Source organism: Aedes albopictus, chromosome 3 (assembly GCF_035046485.1).
Source record: "Aedes albopictus strain Foshan chromosome 3, AalbF5, whole genome shotgun sequence".
NCBI lineage: Eukaryota > Metazoa > Arthropoda > Insecta > Diptera > Culicidae > Aedes > Aedes albopictus.
Window position 1 is genome coordinate 407,227,696 of NC_085138.1, and position 20,820 is coordinate 407,248,515.

Sequence of the window (20,820 nt, forward strand, 5' to 3'; positions counted from 1 at the left end):
ACCGAAGTTGTGCCCCGCCGGGTGGAAAAGTTTGCGCTTGGTTGATGTCGTTGGGGTTGGCTCGTTTTTCGGCGCGTTTGTGGTGTGGTTGTCGGTACCCGTTCGGAGCGTCGACTTGGCTTTTTGCGGTCATCGTGAGAGCGGAAGAGTTTGCTGTCTTGAAGCTGAAGAGCAGTGAGCGAAGAAGAAGAACTTGATCAGCGGGAAAACAGACACCGATTGTGTTGTGTTTCGTTCGACGTGTGATAGTTTTTCTCGGGTGGCTACTGCGAATAAACGGACTGGTGGTGATAAAAACGATTCGGATGTGAGAACGTTTAGAAGAGGACATCCAGGAAGATTTAGTCGCGCATGTGGTAGTGCAGCAGACTCGGACAGTGATCGACGAACGATTACGAGTGTTGTTGTGACTAACAGTGCAGGACAAAAGTTTCGGTACGCAAGAAGAAAATGTCTGAGAAAATTCCGTTCCCGCTTCTCAACAACAGCAACTATTCGACTTGGAAAGTGCGGATGCAGATGCTGTTGATACGCGATGATTATTGGTTTGCGGTGGAGGAGACAGAGCCTGAACCGACTACAGCGGCTTGGAAGAAGGCGAACCAGAAGGCACTTGCGACAATAGTGTTGTTTTTGGAGGACAGCCAGATGCATCTAGTGAAGGGCGTTACGACAGCGCAAGATGCGTGGACCAAACTGAAGGCGTACCATGAGAAGGCAACTATGACTTCCCGCGTTTCTCTTTTGAAGCGTATTTGCAATCTCAATCTGGTCGAAGGGAATGCAGAGGGACCGGACATGGAGAGGCATCTTTTCGAGCTGGATGAGCTCTTCGACCGCCTGCAATGTGCGGGACAGGAGCTGGAATCGTCGTTGAAGATTGCTATGGTTCTCCGGAGTCTCCCAGATTCCTTCGACGTATTGGTGACTGCGCTGGAGAGTCGGAAAGAGGAAGACCTGACGATGGAGATCGTCAAGCAAAAGCTACTCGACGAATGGCAGCGCCGGACGGAGCGAACGGTGAGTGCATCTTCCAATTTTGATGACAGGGCGTTGAGGTCGGTAGTGAAGCGACAGGCGGAGAAAATCTGTTTCTACTGTCGGAAGCCGGGACACTTCCGGCGAAATTGTCGTCTGTTCCTGAAGAAGCAAAGAGGCGATGACGATGATTCCGAGGATGCCAATCAAGCAACGGAGAAGGAGAGATACGTGTGTTTTGCTGTCAGGACGCATGTGGAGGACGAGGCGAAGAATTCGGTGAAAGTGCAGGTGCAAGATCCCAAATACGAAGGTCGAAGTCAGGAGGAGCTACCTGTGAAGCATGCTGGGAAGATCACGAAGAAGAAGAAAGAAACTGTACTGTCACGAAAGGAGCCCCAAGGAAGTGAAGAGTTTGTGGATTGCGACGATGAAGGTTTTGACTACTGGGAGCAGTTCATCGGTTGTCGCAGCGACGGATTGGCGAAGATGTACGTGAACGTTGCATCGGCCGCCAAGATCAAGCGAACGTAGTGGCCGTGATGTGATAACGAGTCCAGTGGCCGGCTGAAAAGATCGAGGAGGAGTGTTGGTGGGGGCGATATTTTCACCCGCCGCCAATGCACATTCGTGTAAGCAGCCGAGCGGACGGCACGATAGGGAGAAATAATAAACAACTAGAGTAGTCGTGTGTCGTTCATTTTGTTGTCATTCCACATCGAACCGCGTACCAATAAAAGTGTTTATTGACGAGTCTCCGCTTTTCTTTCTGCGATCGCGCGAGTCCCTAGTCGGTTGTCTTCCGTCGTAGGCCATTCCGCTGTGCACCTGTTCCGCCGGTTTCCAACAATATTGCTACCGCTTTGGGTTGAAAAGCGCCGGTCAAAGAAGAGCAAATTTTGATTCGTCTGAGGTAAAACGCTTCAATTTTCAAGCGCTGCCTTTTACTGACATTTTACCAAATCGCGTTCTGGTGGCATTCGAACCAGGCCCCTGGCGTCAATGAAATTTATCGTAGCCAACATCTAACTGCTTTATACTCATATTTGTGCAAATTGAAACGAGCGTGTAATCAACAAACGCAGCTTTTGTTTAATGTTGTGAACCACACACGAAAAGTACATTCACAATGCGTGTTTGTTGGGTTGCTTTATTCAACTAATCGCATGCTCCTCTTACCGTACATTAATAATCAAGCGAGTTTGAAGTGTTTTGTGATCGTAAGAGGTGGAAAAAATGATTCCAAAAATTGATCAACAAACCAAAATAAGCGTTAAACAAAAAATTGTTGATGTTTTCGCATTTGACAGTGGGCGCTATTTACTAGCGCCCAGGACATCCTGTCTACCATGATTCCAATGCATTGATATAGGCCGTGTCGGGGGCCTGATTCGAACCCACGATCCTGTATTCACTAGACTGGCGCTTTGACCAACTAAGCCACAGAACAAGTAATGACTTGTAGTTAGTGGGCACAAACGCGGGTGTGTTGTGGATTGACATCTGAGTCGAAAGAGATAAGAAAGTCAAAAATAGGAATGGCAGTAAACGACGATTTATCCCAGTCATTTACTGTTGAAGTACTCATAAAAGCCGAACACATTTTTTGTCACAGTTCGGATATTACTCAAGATAAAAAGAAGAAGAACAAGACGGTGACATACAATTTGAATTACATGGAAAACAATTTAACTAAGCTCTCTTATTCTCACACTCACACTCACTAGCTCATCATCTTATTCACCAACTCACTCATTTCATCGTCATGCACAATCATTATCTCACTCTCTTACCAACCAAGTCACCAACTTAATAAGTCACAAGCTTACTAACTCACTTGCTCGTTCACTAACTCATTCAGTCATCAACTCACCTACTGTTGAACTTATTTAGTGACCAACTCACTTGCTCACCAACCTACTTGCTCATGAACTCACTAACTAATCAGCCCCACCTACTCGTATATCCAACCCACCACAAACTCGTTCACTCACTTAGTCACAAACCTGCTCACTGGGAAATTTACTCACTCATCATCTCAATTATTCACCAAGCCACTATCTCATCAACTCACCACTCATCAACTCACTTACTAATTGGTAAGTTTATATGCAACAAAAAACTTTTGAACAGTTTTTTCGCTTAATTTTTTTTTATTTTTTATTTTATAGATGTGAGTGAGTGAATCTTAACAGCTAGTGTATGGTAACTAGGATGAATTAGTGTACAGATGAGTGAGTAGATGAGCGAATGGGCTAAAAGTTATTAAGCTAACTAATACGTGATTAGTAAGCGATAAAGTGAGTAGACGAGTAAGTAAGTTGATGAAGGACTGGCTGAGTAGGCATACGGACGTTAGACACGAATACTACAGGCATAATAGACAACTGGCATAATCAACGTTACGGTCGGGAAATTTTCTCGGCTTCCTGGGCAGGTGTCCGGTCATTTGACTGAATGCCGTTTTGCTGAATGTCATTTGATCGAACACCATCTGGCCATACTATCGAACGGGCCATCTGGTCGAACAGTTCGTTTGATCGAATTATGATCAAATGAATTCAGATGAACTTTTGGACATTCTAGCTGCCAATATGAGCATCAGAAATATTTCCTTCTTTTTGAGCATAGGCTTTTCTTTCTAGTTTTATCATTCAGGGATTAGTTGGCGCTGAAACTGTAAATATTGAAACCCTAATTAACCCACCTAGCAGTGATGGCGCCTGTCTTGTGCCTTCGAAACCTTATTTCAGTAAAACTCAAGTAACATGTTGATGAATACGTACGTATTTTCATACGTTTAACAGAAATCCATTTCATGGCACCAACAATCATATCGTTTATCTGACTTTTGATGTTTGAGCCTCTCAAACACATAAGAAAAAACCGATATCTTGAATTGTGAACCGCCATTTTGGATTCAAGTCCGTCATCTTGGATGTTATGTTCGCCATTTTTGGGCCATTTGGGCTCGCCATATTGGATATTTTGGTCGCCGTATTAAGGACATCCTTTCCATACCAAATATTCCCAAATTGCATGCTTTAAGGAGTTAAAACCAAGGGGGGAGACAGCTTTGCACTGAGCTGCTCTGACTACATCGAGCATCACTAAGTTACTCACATTTTGCTTAATTTTCAATGCTGATCAGAGTAGTCTAGGTTTTGTGGGCATAACACAGACGGATTAACAGTCTTTGAAAGATGTCATTCGTTTCACTAATGGTCAAGCGTATTTTTGTATTTCGTAGAAAGTTTGTGATTCTAAAACAATTTTCATTAGCCCTCCTCGTGCATTAGGGCTATTTTTGAACCAATTCGTACAATTCTTAAGCGAGCTATTCGTAACATGATGCATTAGGAAGATCAAACATGATGAAAATATAGTTGGTCAGATTCTGGTGGAAATAAACCCTGTTCAACAGCGTAGGTTGAAAAGCACAGGATGCATTAACTTCAAGCAAGTCCATCCTACGTCGTTGAAAAGCATTATATTTGTGTGATTCCCTCTTGTCCAAGGTGACTGGTTCATTAGGAATAGCTCTCGCGAATCGTGATCAGGGAATTATCATACGGATACCTTAGGTAGTGACTGCAGCAGTTTTTCACATGTTAAGAGCTATATATTCGACATTATCTTAGACATTAAAACTAAATGTTCTTTTCCGGGTAAGTTATTAGCTCAACTTATCCCAATACGAAAAAAGTACACAGCTAGGTACGTACAGTGTTTAGCTAGTCGTTAGTTAGTTTTAGACTTGCCAATTGAAAAATCATCTCATTACCAAAAAAATACCCTAGCGCCAACCTAACGCAGATCCATTGTTCCAGTCTTGATAGTGATGTGGGATAAATAACGCAGCACTATGTAAATCTGAAGGATCGGTTAGAAGTTCAAAGTTGGAAACGTCGATTGTGTTTCATCCAGCTGCAGACACCTCTTTTGGAGGAACCTTTCAGACGTCTTAATCAGGTGATCCTGCCTCTATGATCTAAGCCTGAAAATAGCAAAACCGTTGAATTATTCCTTATTAAATTAAAAATTATTGGAAAGAGAAACTGTTAAATATTTTCCATAACCTTGTCTGCATGCACAACACAGAAATGACAACCGAAGTTTCATCTCAGCAACCTGGTTGCTATGATCCTAAGAGCAAGCGAGTTGCACTGAGCTGCTCAAAATTTGCTCAAAGAGCAACAGCTGTCTACCCCCTTGGTTAAAACTACATTAAACAGCCACCGTCTTGAATTTTGAGCCGCCATTTAGGATTTTAGGCCGCCATATTTGATATTCTGGTCGCCATTTCTGGACTCCAGGCATCTTCGCCATATGAAATATACCCATATTGCATGGTTCCAGGGCCTAAAACCCCATTTAACAGCCGCCATTTTGATCCAAGCCGCCATCTTGGATTTTAGACCACCATCTTGGATATTTTGTTGCTATTTTCGGACTCCGGACATTATTCCTCATCTATATATATATAAATGAGTTTGAAGTCCCTTTGAGGCAACAAAACTCAAGAACGGGTGGACCATGATTCAGATTTTGCTTGGCAACTACCAAGACAACCAACTGTTTGTTTTCATTTTGCAGGTCAAATGCACATGGTTGCCTAGTTTTTTCACCCAAACTCAAATGTCAAAATTGTGCCTCAGAGTGCCTCGGTGTGCCACACAGCGTATAAGACGGTGTGCTTGGCACCTGTTGGCACAATGTTCCAAGCGACTAGCCCCTTGGGGTGGACCGATCAGCATGACTCATGTATGGTTCGATTCGTATTCATGGGGGCTGTGTTTATATGTACAAAAAGTTACGAAAATCCACTAGAAGAGTAAAAAAAATGATAGAGTACGAATTTTTTATGAGCCGAGAACAAATTCAGCGTGATCAAAATTAAATCAATCTAGAGGGCGTTGCTGCGATGACTTCAACAGTTGTCAAACCACCACAGCTTGGCAAGACAAAGTTTGCCGGGACAGCTAGTACAAAATAAACCCATATCGCATGGTTTTAGGGCAAAACTCCATTAAACAGCCGCCATCTTGGATTAGACCGCCATCTTCGATATTCTAATCGCTATTTTTGGACTCCGGACATCTTCCTCATCCCAAATATACCCATATTACATGGTTTTAGGCCTAAAATTGCATTACACCGCCACCAATTGCACTTGGAGTCGCCATCTTGGATTTTAGGCCGCCATATTGGATATTTTGGTCACCATTTTTAGAGTCCAGAGATCTTCCCCATACAAAATATGTATACCCATATTGCATGGTTTAGGCCTAAAATTGCATTAAACAGCCACCATCATGAATTTGGAGCTGCCATCTTGGATTTGAGGCCGCCATCTTGGATATTATGGTCGCCATTTTTGGACTTCGGACATTTTCCTTTATACCAAATATACCCATATCGCATGGTTCAAGGGCCTAAAACTCCACTGAACAGCCACCATCTTGAATTTGGAGCCGCCATCTTCAATTGTAGGCTGCCATCTTGGATATTTGGTCGCTATTTTTGGGGTCTAGACATCTTTCCCATATAGCCCATATAGCCGAGGCGGTAAACGCACGGGTATTCAGCATGACCATGCTGAGGGTGACGGGTTCGATTCCCGGTCGGTCCAGGATCTTTTCGTTAAGGAAATTTCCTTGACTTCCTTGGGCATAGAGTATCTTCGTGCCTGCCACACGATATACACATGCAAAATGGTCATTGGCAGAGGAAGCTCTCAGTTAATAACTGTGGAAGTGCTCATAGAACACTAAGCTGAGAAGCAGGCTTTGTCCCAGTGAGGACGTTATGCCAGGAAGAGGAGAGGAGGACTTGACCCTCCGAGCCTTCTATCGAAAATTTGTTTTTTTTGAGTGAACATATAGCTTTTCAGTACACTTTGGTGAACGAAAAATGCAAAAGATACGATGTTTTCGGCATATTTTTTTGGTAAATTCCCATAATTGATTCTTGAAAAAAAATGCTTCTGCAATGGCTTTGGAAACATTTTCAGAAATTTTCAATAGAATTCATATGACAATATTTGTGGGAATTCCTTCTGCAAATTCTTTCTGATTTCATTCGGCAGTTCTTTCGGAAATTCCTTTGGTAGCTCCTTTCTAAATTTTGTGAACACACTTCTGAAAACTGCTTCGTCAATTTCTAGGGAAACTAATTGGGCAGTCCGTTGTAAAATAATTCATGGCAATTTCCGTGTGAATGTTTTTTGAAATTTAAAAACAATAATAGGTATTTCCTTTTCAGGGGTTTCTACGTCAATTTGTACTATTTCCACATGGGTGGTTTTGGTATTCTATGGAAATTTCTATGGGATTTCCTTCAGTAAGTTTTTTGAAAAGTATATGGGTTATTCTTTTAGAAATTCATTCCAAAACATTTTTTGAAATTTCTTCGCGATTTATTTTGGGAATTGATTTAAGAAATTATTTTTTTGACAATACCTACGCCATTTCCTTTGGAAATTGTGTCGGCAATTGCTTTGGGAGTTTATCAGGAATTTGCTAACATTGAAACTGCCAATATTTTATCAGAAATTTTTTCTTATTTAAATCATAAGCTGCTCTTTCGCGTTATAATGATAACGAGTACAGTGCCATGATCACTCAAGTTAAAACTGGAAACATTTCCTCATTTTTTGGTTTTTGATTTTTCAAAAAATACACAGTTTGAACAAGGATCAATATAAAAAAAAATAAAATGTTTATCAATTTAATACAAACAATTTTTAAACGAAATTTGAAAAAAAATGTGAACATTTGCCACTAGGAAACAAATTCAAGAGATTGCATAACCCTTTCTAACTGTGTAAAAAAATCGATTTTTTAATAAATTTTCTTGGAAAAAAATAATAAAAAATGAGGAAATGTATTCAGTTTCGCCTTAAGTTCATCAATCATTTTTCCGCCATACGGCACTCAGCCATACGGCGTTTGGCCAAATGACACTTTGAGTCAAATGGCGTTCGGCCCAATGACGGCAAGAAACTTTAAAACAAATAAAAACAACCTGGAGAGAACTTTCATTGACAATAAACGATTGGTTAGGATCAATTTCAAGTTCAAAACATTCCGCTAGCTCAGATTGATCACTTGATACACTTCCGATTAAAAGTTTTGCGTCACCCCTTCTGAAAAGTAGTAAATTAAATTTTATGGGCTATAGGTTATCTCTACGAATGTTTATCAGATTTTTAATCATTAAAAAAATGAGTTAATGATACCTTTGGACAATGGATATATTTCCAAAAAATATTTTAGCTAAATTAAGAGTCGAACAAGCAACACTTAAGCAAACTTCAGCCTAAGGAACTGTTATTCAACTATTTCTGTTCCTTGGGCTATAGCTTGTACAAAAAATGAAACTATGAAAAAATAAGGTTTTTTTCGATACGTTAGATCAACCAGAATAGCTTCAATAAGATAGAAATCTGTAATCCAAGCTCTAGCCTCAAAATTTGGCATTTTGGAGAATTTGTTTTGGTTTAAATATTCATGTGAAATTCCGAGTTGAGAATAAGCAAAGCCACGCATAAAGCATTTTGATCTCATTATCTTCAGAATGATACCTCAAGTTTCATGGAAATGGAAAACAAATTTGCAGATACATGACTTGAGAAAAATATTACTTTTTTTCAATGGGTGACCCTATACTTTTGATCAGTAGTGTATGTCATGGGCAATCTACCACATTGTAAGTGTTGTATCGCGTGAAAACCTCGGCCTACTAATGAGTATCAGCACGCGTAGTATTGTGAAATTTATTGACAGTCATTCCCACGTGCACCCTGATAAATTATCCGTATCCATTCATTAGTTGTCATTATAAAAAAAAACTCACATCATCCCGTTCGATATCATACAAAAAGTCTCAAACCTATGCGACTAGATCTTAGTAATCATCAGATCGTTATCACATCAACAATCGAGCGTAGAATCAGAGATGGACCCCGATTGGACACTTCTGCTAGCGATCCTAGCAATCGTGTTGATCGTTCATCGTTGGTTAACCGGTAACCATGACTACTTTCACCACAAACCGATTCCTTCGATGGCGGTCCGACCTATCATGGGCAGCACTGGCCCGCTTCTGCTCAAGAAGTGTACCTTTCCGGAGTTTGTCCAGGACGGGTACCGAAAGTTCGCTGCCGCTCGGTAAATCTTTGAATTAGATCTTCATCCTTGAACATGTCAGCAAAAAATTCTTGTCATTCTTAGGGTTTTCGGGCTGTTCGACACCAACATCCCGATGTACGTGATCTGCGATCCGGACCTGATCAAGCGAATCGCCGTTACGGACTTCGATCACTTCATGGATCACCGGCCGATCTTCGGAGCGAGCAACTCGGACCATCCGAATCTGCTGTTCGAGAAAACGCTGTTCGCCCTGACCGGCCAGAAGTGGAAGAACATGCGATCGACGTTGAGTCCGGCCTTTACCGGATCGAAGATGCGACAGATGTTCAAGTTCGTGGTCCAGTGTAGTGAGAGTATGATTCGGTTCTACCAGGGGCAGCCCCGTGGACAGTCGTACGAAATGAAGGACGTGTTTTCAAGGTTCGCCAACGATGTGATCGCGACGTGTGCCTTCGGAATCGAGGTGGACTCGCTGCGGAAGAAGGACAACGAGTTCTACGTGCACGGAAGCAAAATGCTGCAGCTGACTAGGCTGAGCGTAGTAGCGCGGATACTCGGGTATCGGTTCGCGCCTACTTTGATGGGCCGGCTGGGGCTGGATATCAACGATCAAGCGCAGAATCAGTACTTTTCGTCGTTGGTCAAGGAAACGGTTAAGACCCGGAATGTGGAAGGGATCTTGCGTCCGGATATGGTGCACCTGTTGATGCAGGCCAAACAGGGTACGCTCAACCATCAGGTGGAGACCGAGCAGAACAAGGGCTTCGCAACTGTTGAAGAATCAACTTTCACGAAGACGCAATCACCCAACTCGATGACTGAAGTCGAGATGATCGCTCAGTGTTTGATGTTCTTCTTGGCAGGTTTCGACACGGTGTCAACCTGTCTAACCTTCACGGCTTACGAGTTGGCGTTGAATCCTACGATTCAGAACAAGCTTTACGAAGAAATCAGAAAGACCCACACCACGCTCCACGGAAAGTCCCTGGATTACGAAACGCTTCAGAAGATGACTTACATGGACATGGTTATCTCGGAGGTCCTGAGGAAGTGGCCTGCAATAGCCGCACTAGACAGGCTATGTGTAAAAGACTACGAACTGGACGCGGGCAACGGGCTGAAGTTCACCATCGATCGAGGCAGTGGCATGTGGATTCCGGTGCATGCGATGCACCACGATCCCAAGTACTATCCGAATCCGGAGCGCTTCCAGCCGGAACGGTTCAGCGAGGAGAACAAGGCCGGGATAAATTTAGGCGCTTATCTACCGTTTGGAGTTGGTCCTCGGAACTGTATTGGTTCGCGGTTTGCTCTGATGGAGGTCAAGGCGATTGTGTATCATATGCTTTTGAGTTTTAGCTTCGAGAAGACTGCAAAGACGCTGGTCCCGGTGGAAATTGTAAAAGGGTTTGCACCCCTTAAACCTAAAGATGGCGTTTTCTTGGAGTTTAGATCGAGGGAGGTTGCTTGATGTAGATTAGTGTTTAAGACACTGTGATTAACTTACCTGAGTTAGTTGTGATGTCTCGTATGAAATCGTCGGATGGTTCTGAAACGAAAGAGATGAATAAATATTATTAGAGTGTTTGCGGTTATGCTTGTTCATTTAAGAGACTTGCTGCTTTTGATCTAATCTACATTGATAAAGCCATTTATTTCACAAAATACATATTGAGCTATCGTGCAGATAAAAATAATATGCCATGGATCCCCCTGCCAGTAACATCGGATTTTTTGGTTGTATTTTTTTTCTGAATCTACATTTCCACTTAAACCTCTGTCGCCGCCACTTCTACTCAGCTCTGTTAAAATGGTATCCAGTTAAAAATTGTCGTACAAGATAGCATTGAAGTGCGAATCATTGATATCATGAACATTTTGGAGTTACAGACATGCTCTCTTGTAGAGATTTCTACTCAATATTCATGCACTGCTTTCTTCTGGGATTCCTTCCAGAATTTCTCATGAAACTTCTCCTGGTATTCCACTCACGAGATTCGTTCAACTTGGAAGAAAAGAAAATAAATCCTCCTCGAATGCATCTCGGTATTCCCGAAAGGATTCCTCTCATGTTTCCTTCAAAGATTTCAGGGATTCCTCCCAAATGAGGTATTCCTCTCGGGTTTCTTTCAGGATTTTCTCTACGGATTGTTTTAGGGATTCCTTCAATAATTCCTCCACTCCGAGATACCTTTGTTGATTTCTCCAGGTATTTCTTCCGCAATTTGTTCCTAATTTTCTCCTAGGTTTTCTTCCAAGTTCTTCTTCGGATTTTTCCCAGGATCCTTTCATTGCTTTCTTCAGGATTTCCGTCTCAAAGTTTTTAGAGAATTCCTTCTGGGATTTCTTCAGAGATTCTCCCAGAACTAACTCATGGAAATTTCTCCCGGAAATCCTTCAGTGATTCTTTCTGGGGTTCTTTAGGTGCTCATTATTGGATCATCTCTGGATTTTAGGAATATTGCATAATTTTACCTGATTTTTCTCCCAGGATTCTTTCTGGAATTCCTCCTGAGATTTTCAGGATTCCTACATGGATTTCAGCATGAAATTTCTTCTAGGATTCCTCTCGGTATTTCTTCAGGGGAGAAGGAATCCTTTCTTCCGGTAGATTTTTCAGGGATTCCTCTCGTGTATTCATCCGGGATTTTTTTTCTGAGATTGAGGATTACTTGCTTAAAAATACTCCAAGAAATCCCAAGGAAGAAAAGTGAAAATTTTCCAAATTTTCTATGGACAAATGTCACACTTAAAATAAAGTACCGTATTCAGCTGTTCAATTTTCGGTAAAATTTCAAATTACCGAATGTCCAGCAAAACTTTACCGAAGTTCGGCGAAAAAATAAAATCTACCGAATCACCGGTAATGTTTACCGAACGTTCTGTAGAAATTAACCGAATATCGGTAAAACTGTGCTGAACTTCGGTAATATTTTTACCGAAAATAGAACAGCCGAACAAGCAACTCTAAAATTAGTGTGTAAGAGGGATAGGTGAAAGGGGTCTAAAGTAATCAAAATTCGATCTTCGTAGTTTCTATGGCCCCTAAAGTGGTTGGTACCGTGTAAAGGAAGTTTCGACTACTAGAAACAAATACAGTCGTGTATAACTAAAAAACGAAAAATCCCTGAATTAATCCCGCCAGAAATCCCTGTAAAAAATTAGAGTAATCTCTGAGTGTATCTCAAAAGGAGTCCCTTTGAATTTCCTAAATGAATCCCTTGAAGAATCCAGGGTGGGAGAGATTTCTGATATAATTCTAGAAAAATCTCCAAAGAAATCCCAGGAGAAATCTCTGAAGGAATCGTTGAAGCAATTTTCGGAGGAATGCCAACCGGAATTATTGTAGCAATCTCGGAGGATCCCTGGAGAAATCCTCGAAATCCTCTCTAAAAGTATCACGGAATGAGTATATGAAAAAATGCCTGGTAAAATCCCTGAAAGAATCCTTTAATTTTTCATTGACCCTCTACTTACTTACCATGATTGCTCTAGACCTAGAGCACCGTCGATTTTCGACAAACGGAATTAGATGGGTAAGATGCAACGATTATATTTAGAATATGATTGCAACCTCATAAGGTTAACCCAACTACTAACTACTTGCTCAAATATTGACTCAACTATTGATAAACACTCATAAACCTATTAAAATGAAACTTGATTTCTTTTATTAATTACGAACAATTTAGGAAATTTGAAATAACTTCTGTTCAAGCACTTTTGTCAGAAACGCTTTTTTGGCGTGGAAATAGTTTTGTTCAAAGTCTTCCCGTAACGTGGGTAGATCACCTTGAAATGGTGCGTTACGGCGTAAGATCTGCCACATTAAGTTTTGATCTTGCAATTTTCCTAACAAATCTAGTCAGACTCCTGTAGAAACATTCCAGGATCAAGATTTGATGTAGTTTTTTTTTCGGTGTCCGGTTATTTGGCCAAACGCCGTTAGGTCGAATGCCGTTTGGCCGAATGCCATCTAGACGAATGGGTCGTTTGGCCGAATTATGATCAAAAGCATTCAGAGGAAGTTTTTGGCATTATAACTGTCAATATGATTATCGGGAAAATTTCCTTTATTCAATCACATGCTATTCTTTCTAGTTTTACCATTCAGAGATTAGTTGGCGTTGAAACTGCCAACATTTCATCAAAGATTTTTCCGTGTATATTTCCTTCCTTAAATCAAAGGCTATTCTCTCGATGTGATGCGGAGAACGGCAGTAACAGCATTTAAGTTCATCATTAATATTTCGGCCAAACGGTATTCGGCCAAGCGGCTTTCGGCCAAACGGCGTTCGGCCAAATGACGTTCGGCCAAATGACCCAGAACCGTTTTTCTTGTGTTTCTGTTTGTGTGTTTGGTGTTTACTGATGGTGAACATTTTGTTGCGGGAGAATTCAGTTACGTTTATCGCAGGAATTATCGTAAGATAGAGATGAGCCAGCCTCGGGCTGAAAATTTCTTTAAAAAAGACATCTATCTATCTATCTACTATCGTAAGGTAGAATCTATGACAAAAGGTCGAAAGACATATGGTCGAAGGACAAAAAGTCGAGGGACAAAAGGCTGTATGGACAAAAGGTCGAATGAGACAAAAGGTCGGATGGGACAAAAGGTCAAATAGGACAAAAGGTCGAATGGACAAAAGGACGAATAGGACAAAAGGTTAAATAGACAAAAAAATGAAACACATGGAAAAGTGATCAGTTTTTGACAAAAAAACAATTTAAATTTCGATAGAAATAATAGAACTAGTGATTCCAAAATTTATCAACATTTTAAAAAAATAAACATATCTGAAAGATGTGTCTTCTAAAACTTGCAATAGCTTATATGCAGCAATTTATTACCGCATTGCAATTCGAAATAGATGCCCATAAATGATTGAAAGTAATGTAACTTTAAATGTGGGCAACAAAATTCTTTGAAAGAACACACTTTGGATAGAAGAAAGATGCATCATAGATTGAAATATTGTCATTTGAAACTCCAATCATTACAGCGATTTAGGCCAAAAAGAGCCTATGAATTAAAGAAGAACGAATCTCTGGGTATATGAGCGAATAAAACGAATAGTAGGAATTTCAATCCAAGAGGGGATGATCACTAAACACAAGTAGTCAATGAATATCTCTGCAGCATAGGTTCCCAAACTTTTTAGGTGTGCGACCCCCTTTTGCCAGTTGACGTGCTCTCGGCGACCCACCATAGAAATTCCCTCATTTGCTGTCTGTTACAGTAAATTATTCAACTGACCCTCGCGACCCCCTGGATGAAGGCCGGCGACCTCCTTGGGGGGTCGCGACCCACAGTTTGGGAAACCATGCTCTGCAGTATAGTGAGGAAGAAGATTTTTGTCCTTCGACCATTTGTCCTTTGACCTTCTGTCCTAAGGTCAGGTATGTAACCGTTGCAAGAGTATTACAAATAGCTTATTCAATGAAAGATCTTTTTCTATTACATATTTTCGGCCACCCAGTCCTGCAGCAATCGTTCTTCCATTTTTTTCCTTTTTAATTCTGCCAAAGAAATTCTAAAATTTTCTGTCAGAAACAGCAAGTATAGAACTCAAGAATTTATTTATCTATTTAACTACATCTTCAGCCGAAGCTGTACAGACTGAATAACAATCATATATATCTATCTATCTTATGCTAGTTTTAAACTTTGGTCTACTTATTCCAAAATCAAACGTCTCAGCACTATTTAACAAACTAAAAAATTTCTCTAAAGGGTTATGTTGACCAAACAGTGTTCGATGTCCTGAGATCCAAAATGACAAACGTTGACGGGTACGGCGTGCAGGAACGAGAAAATTTGCTTGTTCCAGTAGTTTTGGGCAATCGATCCGGCTCGTTACAAAATTAGATAAATTTCCCAGGAACCCTTTTGAGTCATTATTCAATGTTTCCTCTAGGAATGTAAATATTACTACGTGTGAAGAATTGGCGTAAGATACAACTCATGAATAAAAACACATATAAAAATATTTTTAGAAATCAGTACACTAAATTCAACAACTTTTCACCAAGAACTTTTGCATGACGTAAATATCTCAAGGTTATGTTATTAGGGTTTTCTCTAAAAATTCAATCAGTAATATCTTTACAAGTTCTGGTAAAAACTCCGATCGGGTAAATATGATTCAATAACTTAATCATGATGACTTAGCCCATGATAACTTATTTCGGAAGAGGACGAGTACTTCATTTAAAAGTTGTCAATCATCATTTGATGGTTCCAACTGTCTTTAAACAATCAAGTGTCTTTTAGATATGTTGTTGTAATTCTGATTGAAAAGATGGTTTCTTGTTTTTACTTATATTTCTGTTGTCCATGCAATCTTATAGTCGCCAAGACTAAGCTCCCCAGCTACGTAAATGTCTGAATATTCGGTATTTAAATTAGAATGAATATGGAGGTACAGTACTCATAACAGCAGTGCTTAAAAATTGAAAAAAAAAATGCCAAACTTTTTTTTATGGTAGATGTGAACATCGGTGTATTGAATGTTTTTATTAGTTGAAAAAAAAAAGATTTTTTTATATTTTTTTATTGATTATTGGAAAATTTTGATTTCTGCCGGTATTCCGGGACATCTCGGGATTTGAAAAATTAAAATCCCGAATCTCGAATATGGTTTTCAGTCCAGTAAACAAGACCCTCTATTTTCTACTATTTATCACAACGAATGTTAAGGATTCAGGTATAGAAACTATGATGAAGAAAAAAAATTTAAGTGAAAAACAGGTTTCAGCAAGTATGCTTATGAATCCCACTCCCGACAAACTCACAAAAAGGTGAGTTTTTTCTTCGAAAGGAAAATACAGCTTGGGTAGATCAAGAAAATTCTTAAAAGTATAATTTTTAACTATTTTCGGAACCAAAGAACAAGAATATTAAGCAGGCACTTCCAGAAATTACGAGAAGACTTGATTAAAATCTTAGACATTTGCTAAAAAGTGAAGAGCTCAAATAAAAAAAGTTAACCCTTTATAAGGCCGAGAAAACTAGAAGAGTAATCAACGCATACTATTATGGAAATAATTATACTCATGATTACATGTACAAAACAATTTTTGTTTGAAAGAAACTCTCAACAATCTAGGTGGCAATATAGTTGCCACTGCCCGTTTACCCCAAAAACGAGTTTTTGAGGTGGCAATATAGTTGCCACTGCCCGTTTAGGTCACCAGCGCTGGTGGCAATATTCTTGCCACTGCCCGTTTAGGGTACTTTTCTTCTTTTGACTTCGATCTCCGGAAAAGAGATCTTAGAGTGGATTAGGGCTTAACCCATAATTTAAACTGTGTAGTTCAGCTCATATCAACCCATAATTTGATTATTTCTTAAAATATTTACCAAATCCATAGTTTTACAATAAGTTTGAGCTAATTTTCTTCACGCGGTCAAATTTAGCCATTTTTAAGACTACAAAAGGCTCCCAAATTATTGTTTAAGCTTTGTTTAGTACCAAAAAAATACCAGGCGTTGTTAGTAATCCTAATTTTGCGTAAACCAAAAAAAGAAGTTCGAAATAAATTGTTATAAAACAGAAAAAAATAAAAACAGCAGGTGGCAATATAGTTGCCACTGCCTTATAAAGGGTTAACAAGTAAATCAAAAAGTTTGAAAACATGTGTGTTGAGATGGTTCAACCTTCTCAAGCCGGCCACTGGGTTTCAAAGCAGATCGAAAGACGTTTTATTTGATGATCAGCTTGAACTAGAAAATTCTTTATTATAAAACATATCTGAATTGATTATTTTATCCTACTTACAATTATCAGTGCCGTTATACACTTTGATTTTGGTTTCAAACCGTTTAATAACCGAAAATAACTTCTAACTTTATTCACCTTTGCCAATCCTTATTATTTTGACTTTACTCTCTATCTTCTTCCTATTCAGTCAACGATTTCACTCAACTAGGGTGACCAGTATTCACTGGCGCGTCAACACTCCCCCCCAGTAATACTTCATGTTCAATTAAGTGTTACTACCAATCCTTTCTAGCGCATTCTGGTTACCCTATCAGAACCTATCTTGATGCAATAAAGGATGATGTATAAGTTTGCACCTATTTTTCCCACATTCATTTGCATTCCTGCAAACTCTAGTCGTGTGGCGACCGAGGCAACATCTACACAATCTCAACTCTCCCAGTAGTCTCCAACGATGGCTCACGTCATACGATTTGAACTCAGGCCAAACATTTCAATAGGTCCTATCTGCATTTGAGAGGCTCTCTTTGTTCACCTTCTCTTTGAATTATTGCAATGTAATGGTACACTTTTCCACTATTTTTGCAGTACAAATCAAAAGACGATTGTTTTGACCATCGTTCAATGCAAGGAGACAATCATAATACAAATAAACAGCTGAGATATTAACGAAAGAGAGGGAAACCAAAGAGAGCCTCTCTTCTGCAGATTGGACCTTTAGACATGTTTGGCCTGAACTGTTCGCAATCCTCTACGTGATGATTATGTCTTTTACATATCAAACAGCTTCTGGTATGGTCGGAAGTTGTCGAACATAGGCCGATTTCATCCTCAGAATCATCTACTGGAAATGTAGATGCTTGTTTCCCTATTCCAGTGGTGGTGAGCTCACAGGCGGCCTCAACCCGCTCATTCATGAACTCGTGCAAAGTTCGAAGTGAGGACGGAGTATGCTCTCGTTTATACCGCGCCCATTCCAGTTTCATTTCCCCTGGTAATTTCGACTCAAGTTCTGCCAACAAAGTTGGATTCCGCAAGTGCACCTCCTGATCCATTGCAATCAAATGGTCAAACAAATTCTGAATTGCCATTCCGTAATCTATGATCGTCTCCAAATGCTCCATCTTCGGTGGAGGGATTTCCCGCGCTTCATTTATCAGCGAATTGACCAATACTGCCGGTCTCCCATACAGCATCTCCAGTGTTTCCATGACCTTTGGGACCAACTCTGGCACAAGCAAACGGCTCCGTACGTATTCTAGAGCTTGCCCTTTCACACACCTCTGTAACCGTACCAGGTTTTCAGAATTACTATAACCACAAGCAGCAGTGGTGTGCTTGTATTGGCTATAAAATACAGGCCAATCTTTGGGATCTCCCGTGAAAGTGGGCAAATCCGCAGACATAACTTGGCGCGCACAAATTTGCTCAGATGTCGGTGCCGCATTTGACGACACGGGCATCGATTCGCATATAGAAGATGCGTACTCAAACGCATCTGGAGTATTATTATTTTCTACACTGCTCACAGTATCATCAGAGTCGAGACAATTGGACTCGATTTCCTCCACATCAACAGCATCAACACCTAGCTCCAGTTGTGTTTTGAATAGGAGATACCGTTTTCGTGCAAACGACAGTTCAACCGTCTCACGTTCTGCGATTGCCTTCAATTTAATGGATTGCTCTTGTTGTAAAAAATCCAACTGAAGCTGCAACGCTTCCGATGCAGAATTGAACTTCGGCGCTTTTTTTCTCGATGTTTTTCGTTTATCGTCCATACTTGACGGCTGCACAGCTTGTTTTTTGGCTCCGTTCTTCTTCATGTCTTCTGGCATGTGGCGGTCAACGTAGTGATAATTTTCAAGTTTGTTGAGATGGTTCAACCTTCTCAAGCCGGCCACTGGGTTTCAAAGCAGATCGAAAGACGTTTTATTTGATGATCAGCTTGAACTAGAAAATTCTTTATTATAAAACATATCTGAATTGATTATTTTATCCTACTTACAATTATCAGTGCCGTTATACACTTTGATTTTGGTTTCAAACCGTTTAATAACCTAAAATAACTTCTAACTTTATTCACCTTTGCCAATCCTTATTCTTTTGACTTTACTCTCTATCTTCTTCCTATTCAGTCAACGATTTCACTCAACTAGGGTGACCAGTATTCACTGGCGCGTCAACAATGTGTTTGACGTTTGACACTAATGACAATTCCATCAAGTCAAACCACATGTTTTTAGCATTGTTTTGTTTTTGATCAAATATTTGACTCTGTGTACTAGCATCTGAATCCGAAAAATGCACAATCTTTTGAACAATTATAAAGACCTTCCATTATCAGCTCCGCTATCATGATGCACCTAGTTTTGCTAATGATGTGTTCAATTCAGTACGAGAAATACGTTATTTTTGTACACGTTGGACTCGGCAAAGCATGATCAAATCCAAGTGGAATCTCATAACCAAAATAATGAAAACCTATTTATTTTGGAACCAAAGTTCCAAAAGACATCTGCTTCAGTTCCAATGTAAAAAAACGTCTGTGAGTCACACTCACACTTTCATTTAGCTCAAATGTAGCTAAAATAACCGTGTGTTTATATTATCTCATTTCGTATGTTGTAGGGTGGTTCTCCAAAATATCTCCAAAATTATAAAATAAGGCGTATAGTTGAGTTGTTATCTAATCAATTCAACGATATTGTTCTGACTGATTCCAAGTTACAGTTATCTTGAAGCATAACCCAAAATCCTACTAGAACAACCCCATCAAAACCAATCATAATCTGCTGTGCGTTTCTGAACGTCTCTCGCCTTTTGCTCACGGCTTCAGTCCACAGTACAGTGCCGCTGCTCGCAGACATGGACTTCGTAACCGTCCTCACAGCAGTGTTTTTACTGTTATTTACCCTTCTGGTGTTCATCTATCGATTTCTCTCGCGTAAAAATGACTACTTCCGCAGCAAACCTATTCCTTCGCTTCCGGGACCGCTGTTCTTCGGTGGTACCAAACCGATGATGTTGTCCAAAGAGTCCTTCCCGGAGTATGTTAAACGGGTCTACGATAAGTTCCATGATGCCAAGTAAGTCCACACGAACTTTAAACCTGCATATCACCCACAGGTATTGATCTTACTTCCTTTTCAGGGTGTTTGGCGTGATGAATACCATCCTGCCGTTGTACGTCCTGCGCGATCCAGAACTGATCAAAAAGATCGCCATCAAAGATTTCGATCACTTCACCGACCACCGGCCGATTTTCGGGTCCGATCATGGCGATCACCCCAATCTGATCGCGTGCAAGGCGTTGTTCGTCTTGACCGGTCAAAAATGGAAAACGATGCGAGCGACGCTGAGCCCGGCTTTTACCGGTTCGAAGATGAAGTTGATGTTTGAACTGATCGTCGAGTGCAGTGAAGCATTGGTGGCGTACTATCGGGAACAGGGTGACGACGTCGCCAAGGAGTGGGACATGAAGGACGTGTTTGCGCGATTTGCGAATGATGTGATCGCGACGTGTGCCTTTGGGATCAAGGTCAACTCTTCGAGCGATCGCGACAATGAATTCTACCGTAAGGGGAAGGAGATGATGGTTTTTACTAATTTGAAAACGCGGCTGAAGATTTTGGGATATTCGTTTGCTCCGAAGCTAATGAACTGGTTTGGGATCGACTTGATCAGCCAGGAACACAGCGATTACTTTTCGGGGTTGATTAGAGACACGGTTCGGACGCGGGAAGCCAACGGGATCGTTCGTCCGGATATGGTCCATCTGTTGATGCAGAGCCGGAAAGGAATGTTGACGAACCAACAGGAAGATAATAAGCAGCAGGAAGACTCTGAAACGGCGCGATCGCAACCAGAAACTATCATGACCGAGAGTGAAATGATCGGCCAATGTTTATTCTTTTTCCTGGCTGGATTCGACACGGTTTCAACATCTATGACCTTCCTCGCGT

General features: G+C 40.6%; 3 protein-coding genes across 3 annotated transcripts in view; 2 read left to right on the top strand and 1 right to left on the bottom strand.

The window, feature by feature from the left end:
* Positions 1-20,820, bottom strand: part of LOC109403726 (sodium-dependent transporter bedraggled) — a 358,384-nt gene that overhangs the window by 284,459 nt on the left and 53,105 nt on the right. The window contains exon 2 of the mRNA XM_062856205.1: positions 10,639-10,680. Coding sequence (XP_062712189.1) covers positions 10,639-10,680 — 42 coding nt within the window. The remainder of the gene's footprint in view (positions 1-10,638; positions 10,681-20,820) is intronic.
* LOC109426424 (cytochrome P450 9e2-like) lies at positions 8,865-10,602 on the top strand. The gene is made up of 2 exons (XM_019701936.3): positions 8,865-9,149; positions 9,213-10,602. The coding sequence occupies exons 1-2, from the start codon at positions 8,938-8,940 to the stop codon at positions 10,600-10,602; spliced, it is 1,602 nt and encodes a 533-aa protein (XP_019557481.3). The 5' UTR covers positions 8,865-8,937.
* Positions 19,566-20,820, top strand: LOC109403928 (probable cytochrome P450 9f2; the record flags this gene model as incomplete). Its single annotated transcript, XM_019676830.3, is given in 2 exon segments — positions 19,566-19,944; positions 20,009-20,820. Coding segments are annotated over 2 exon segments (1,033 nt in total), but the record flags the coding sequence as incomplete, so codon positions are not given.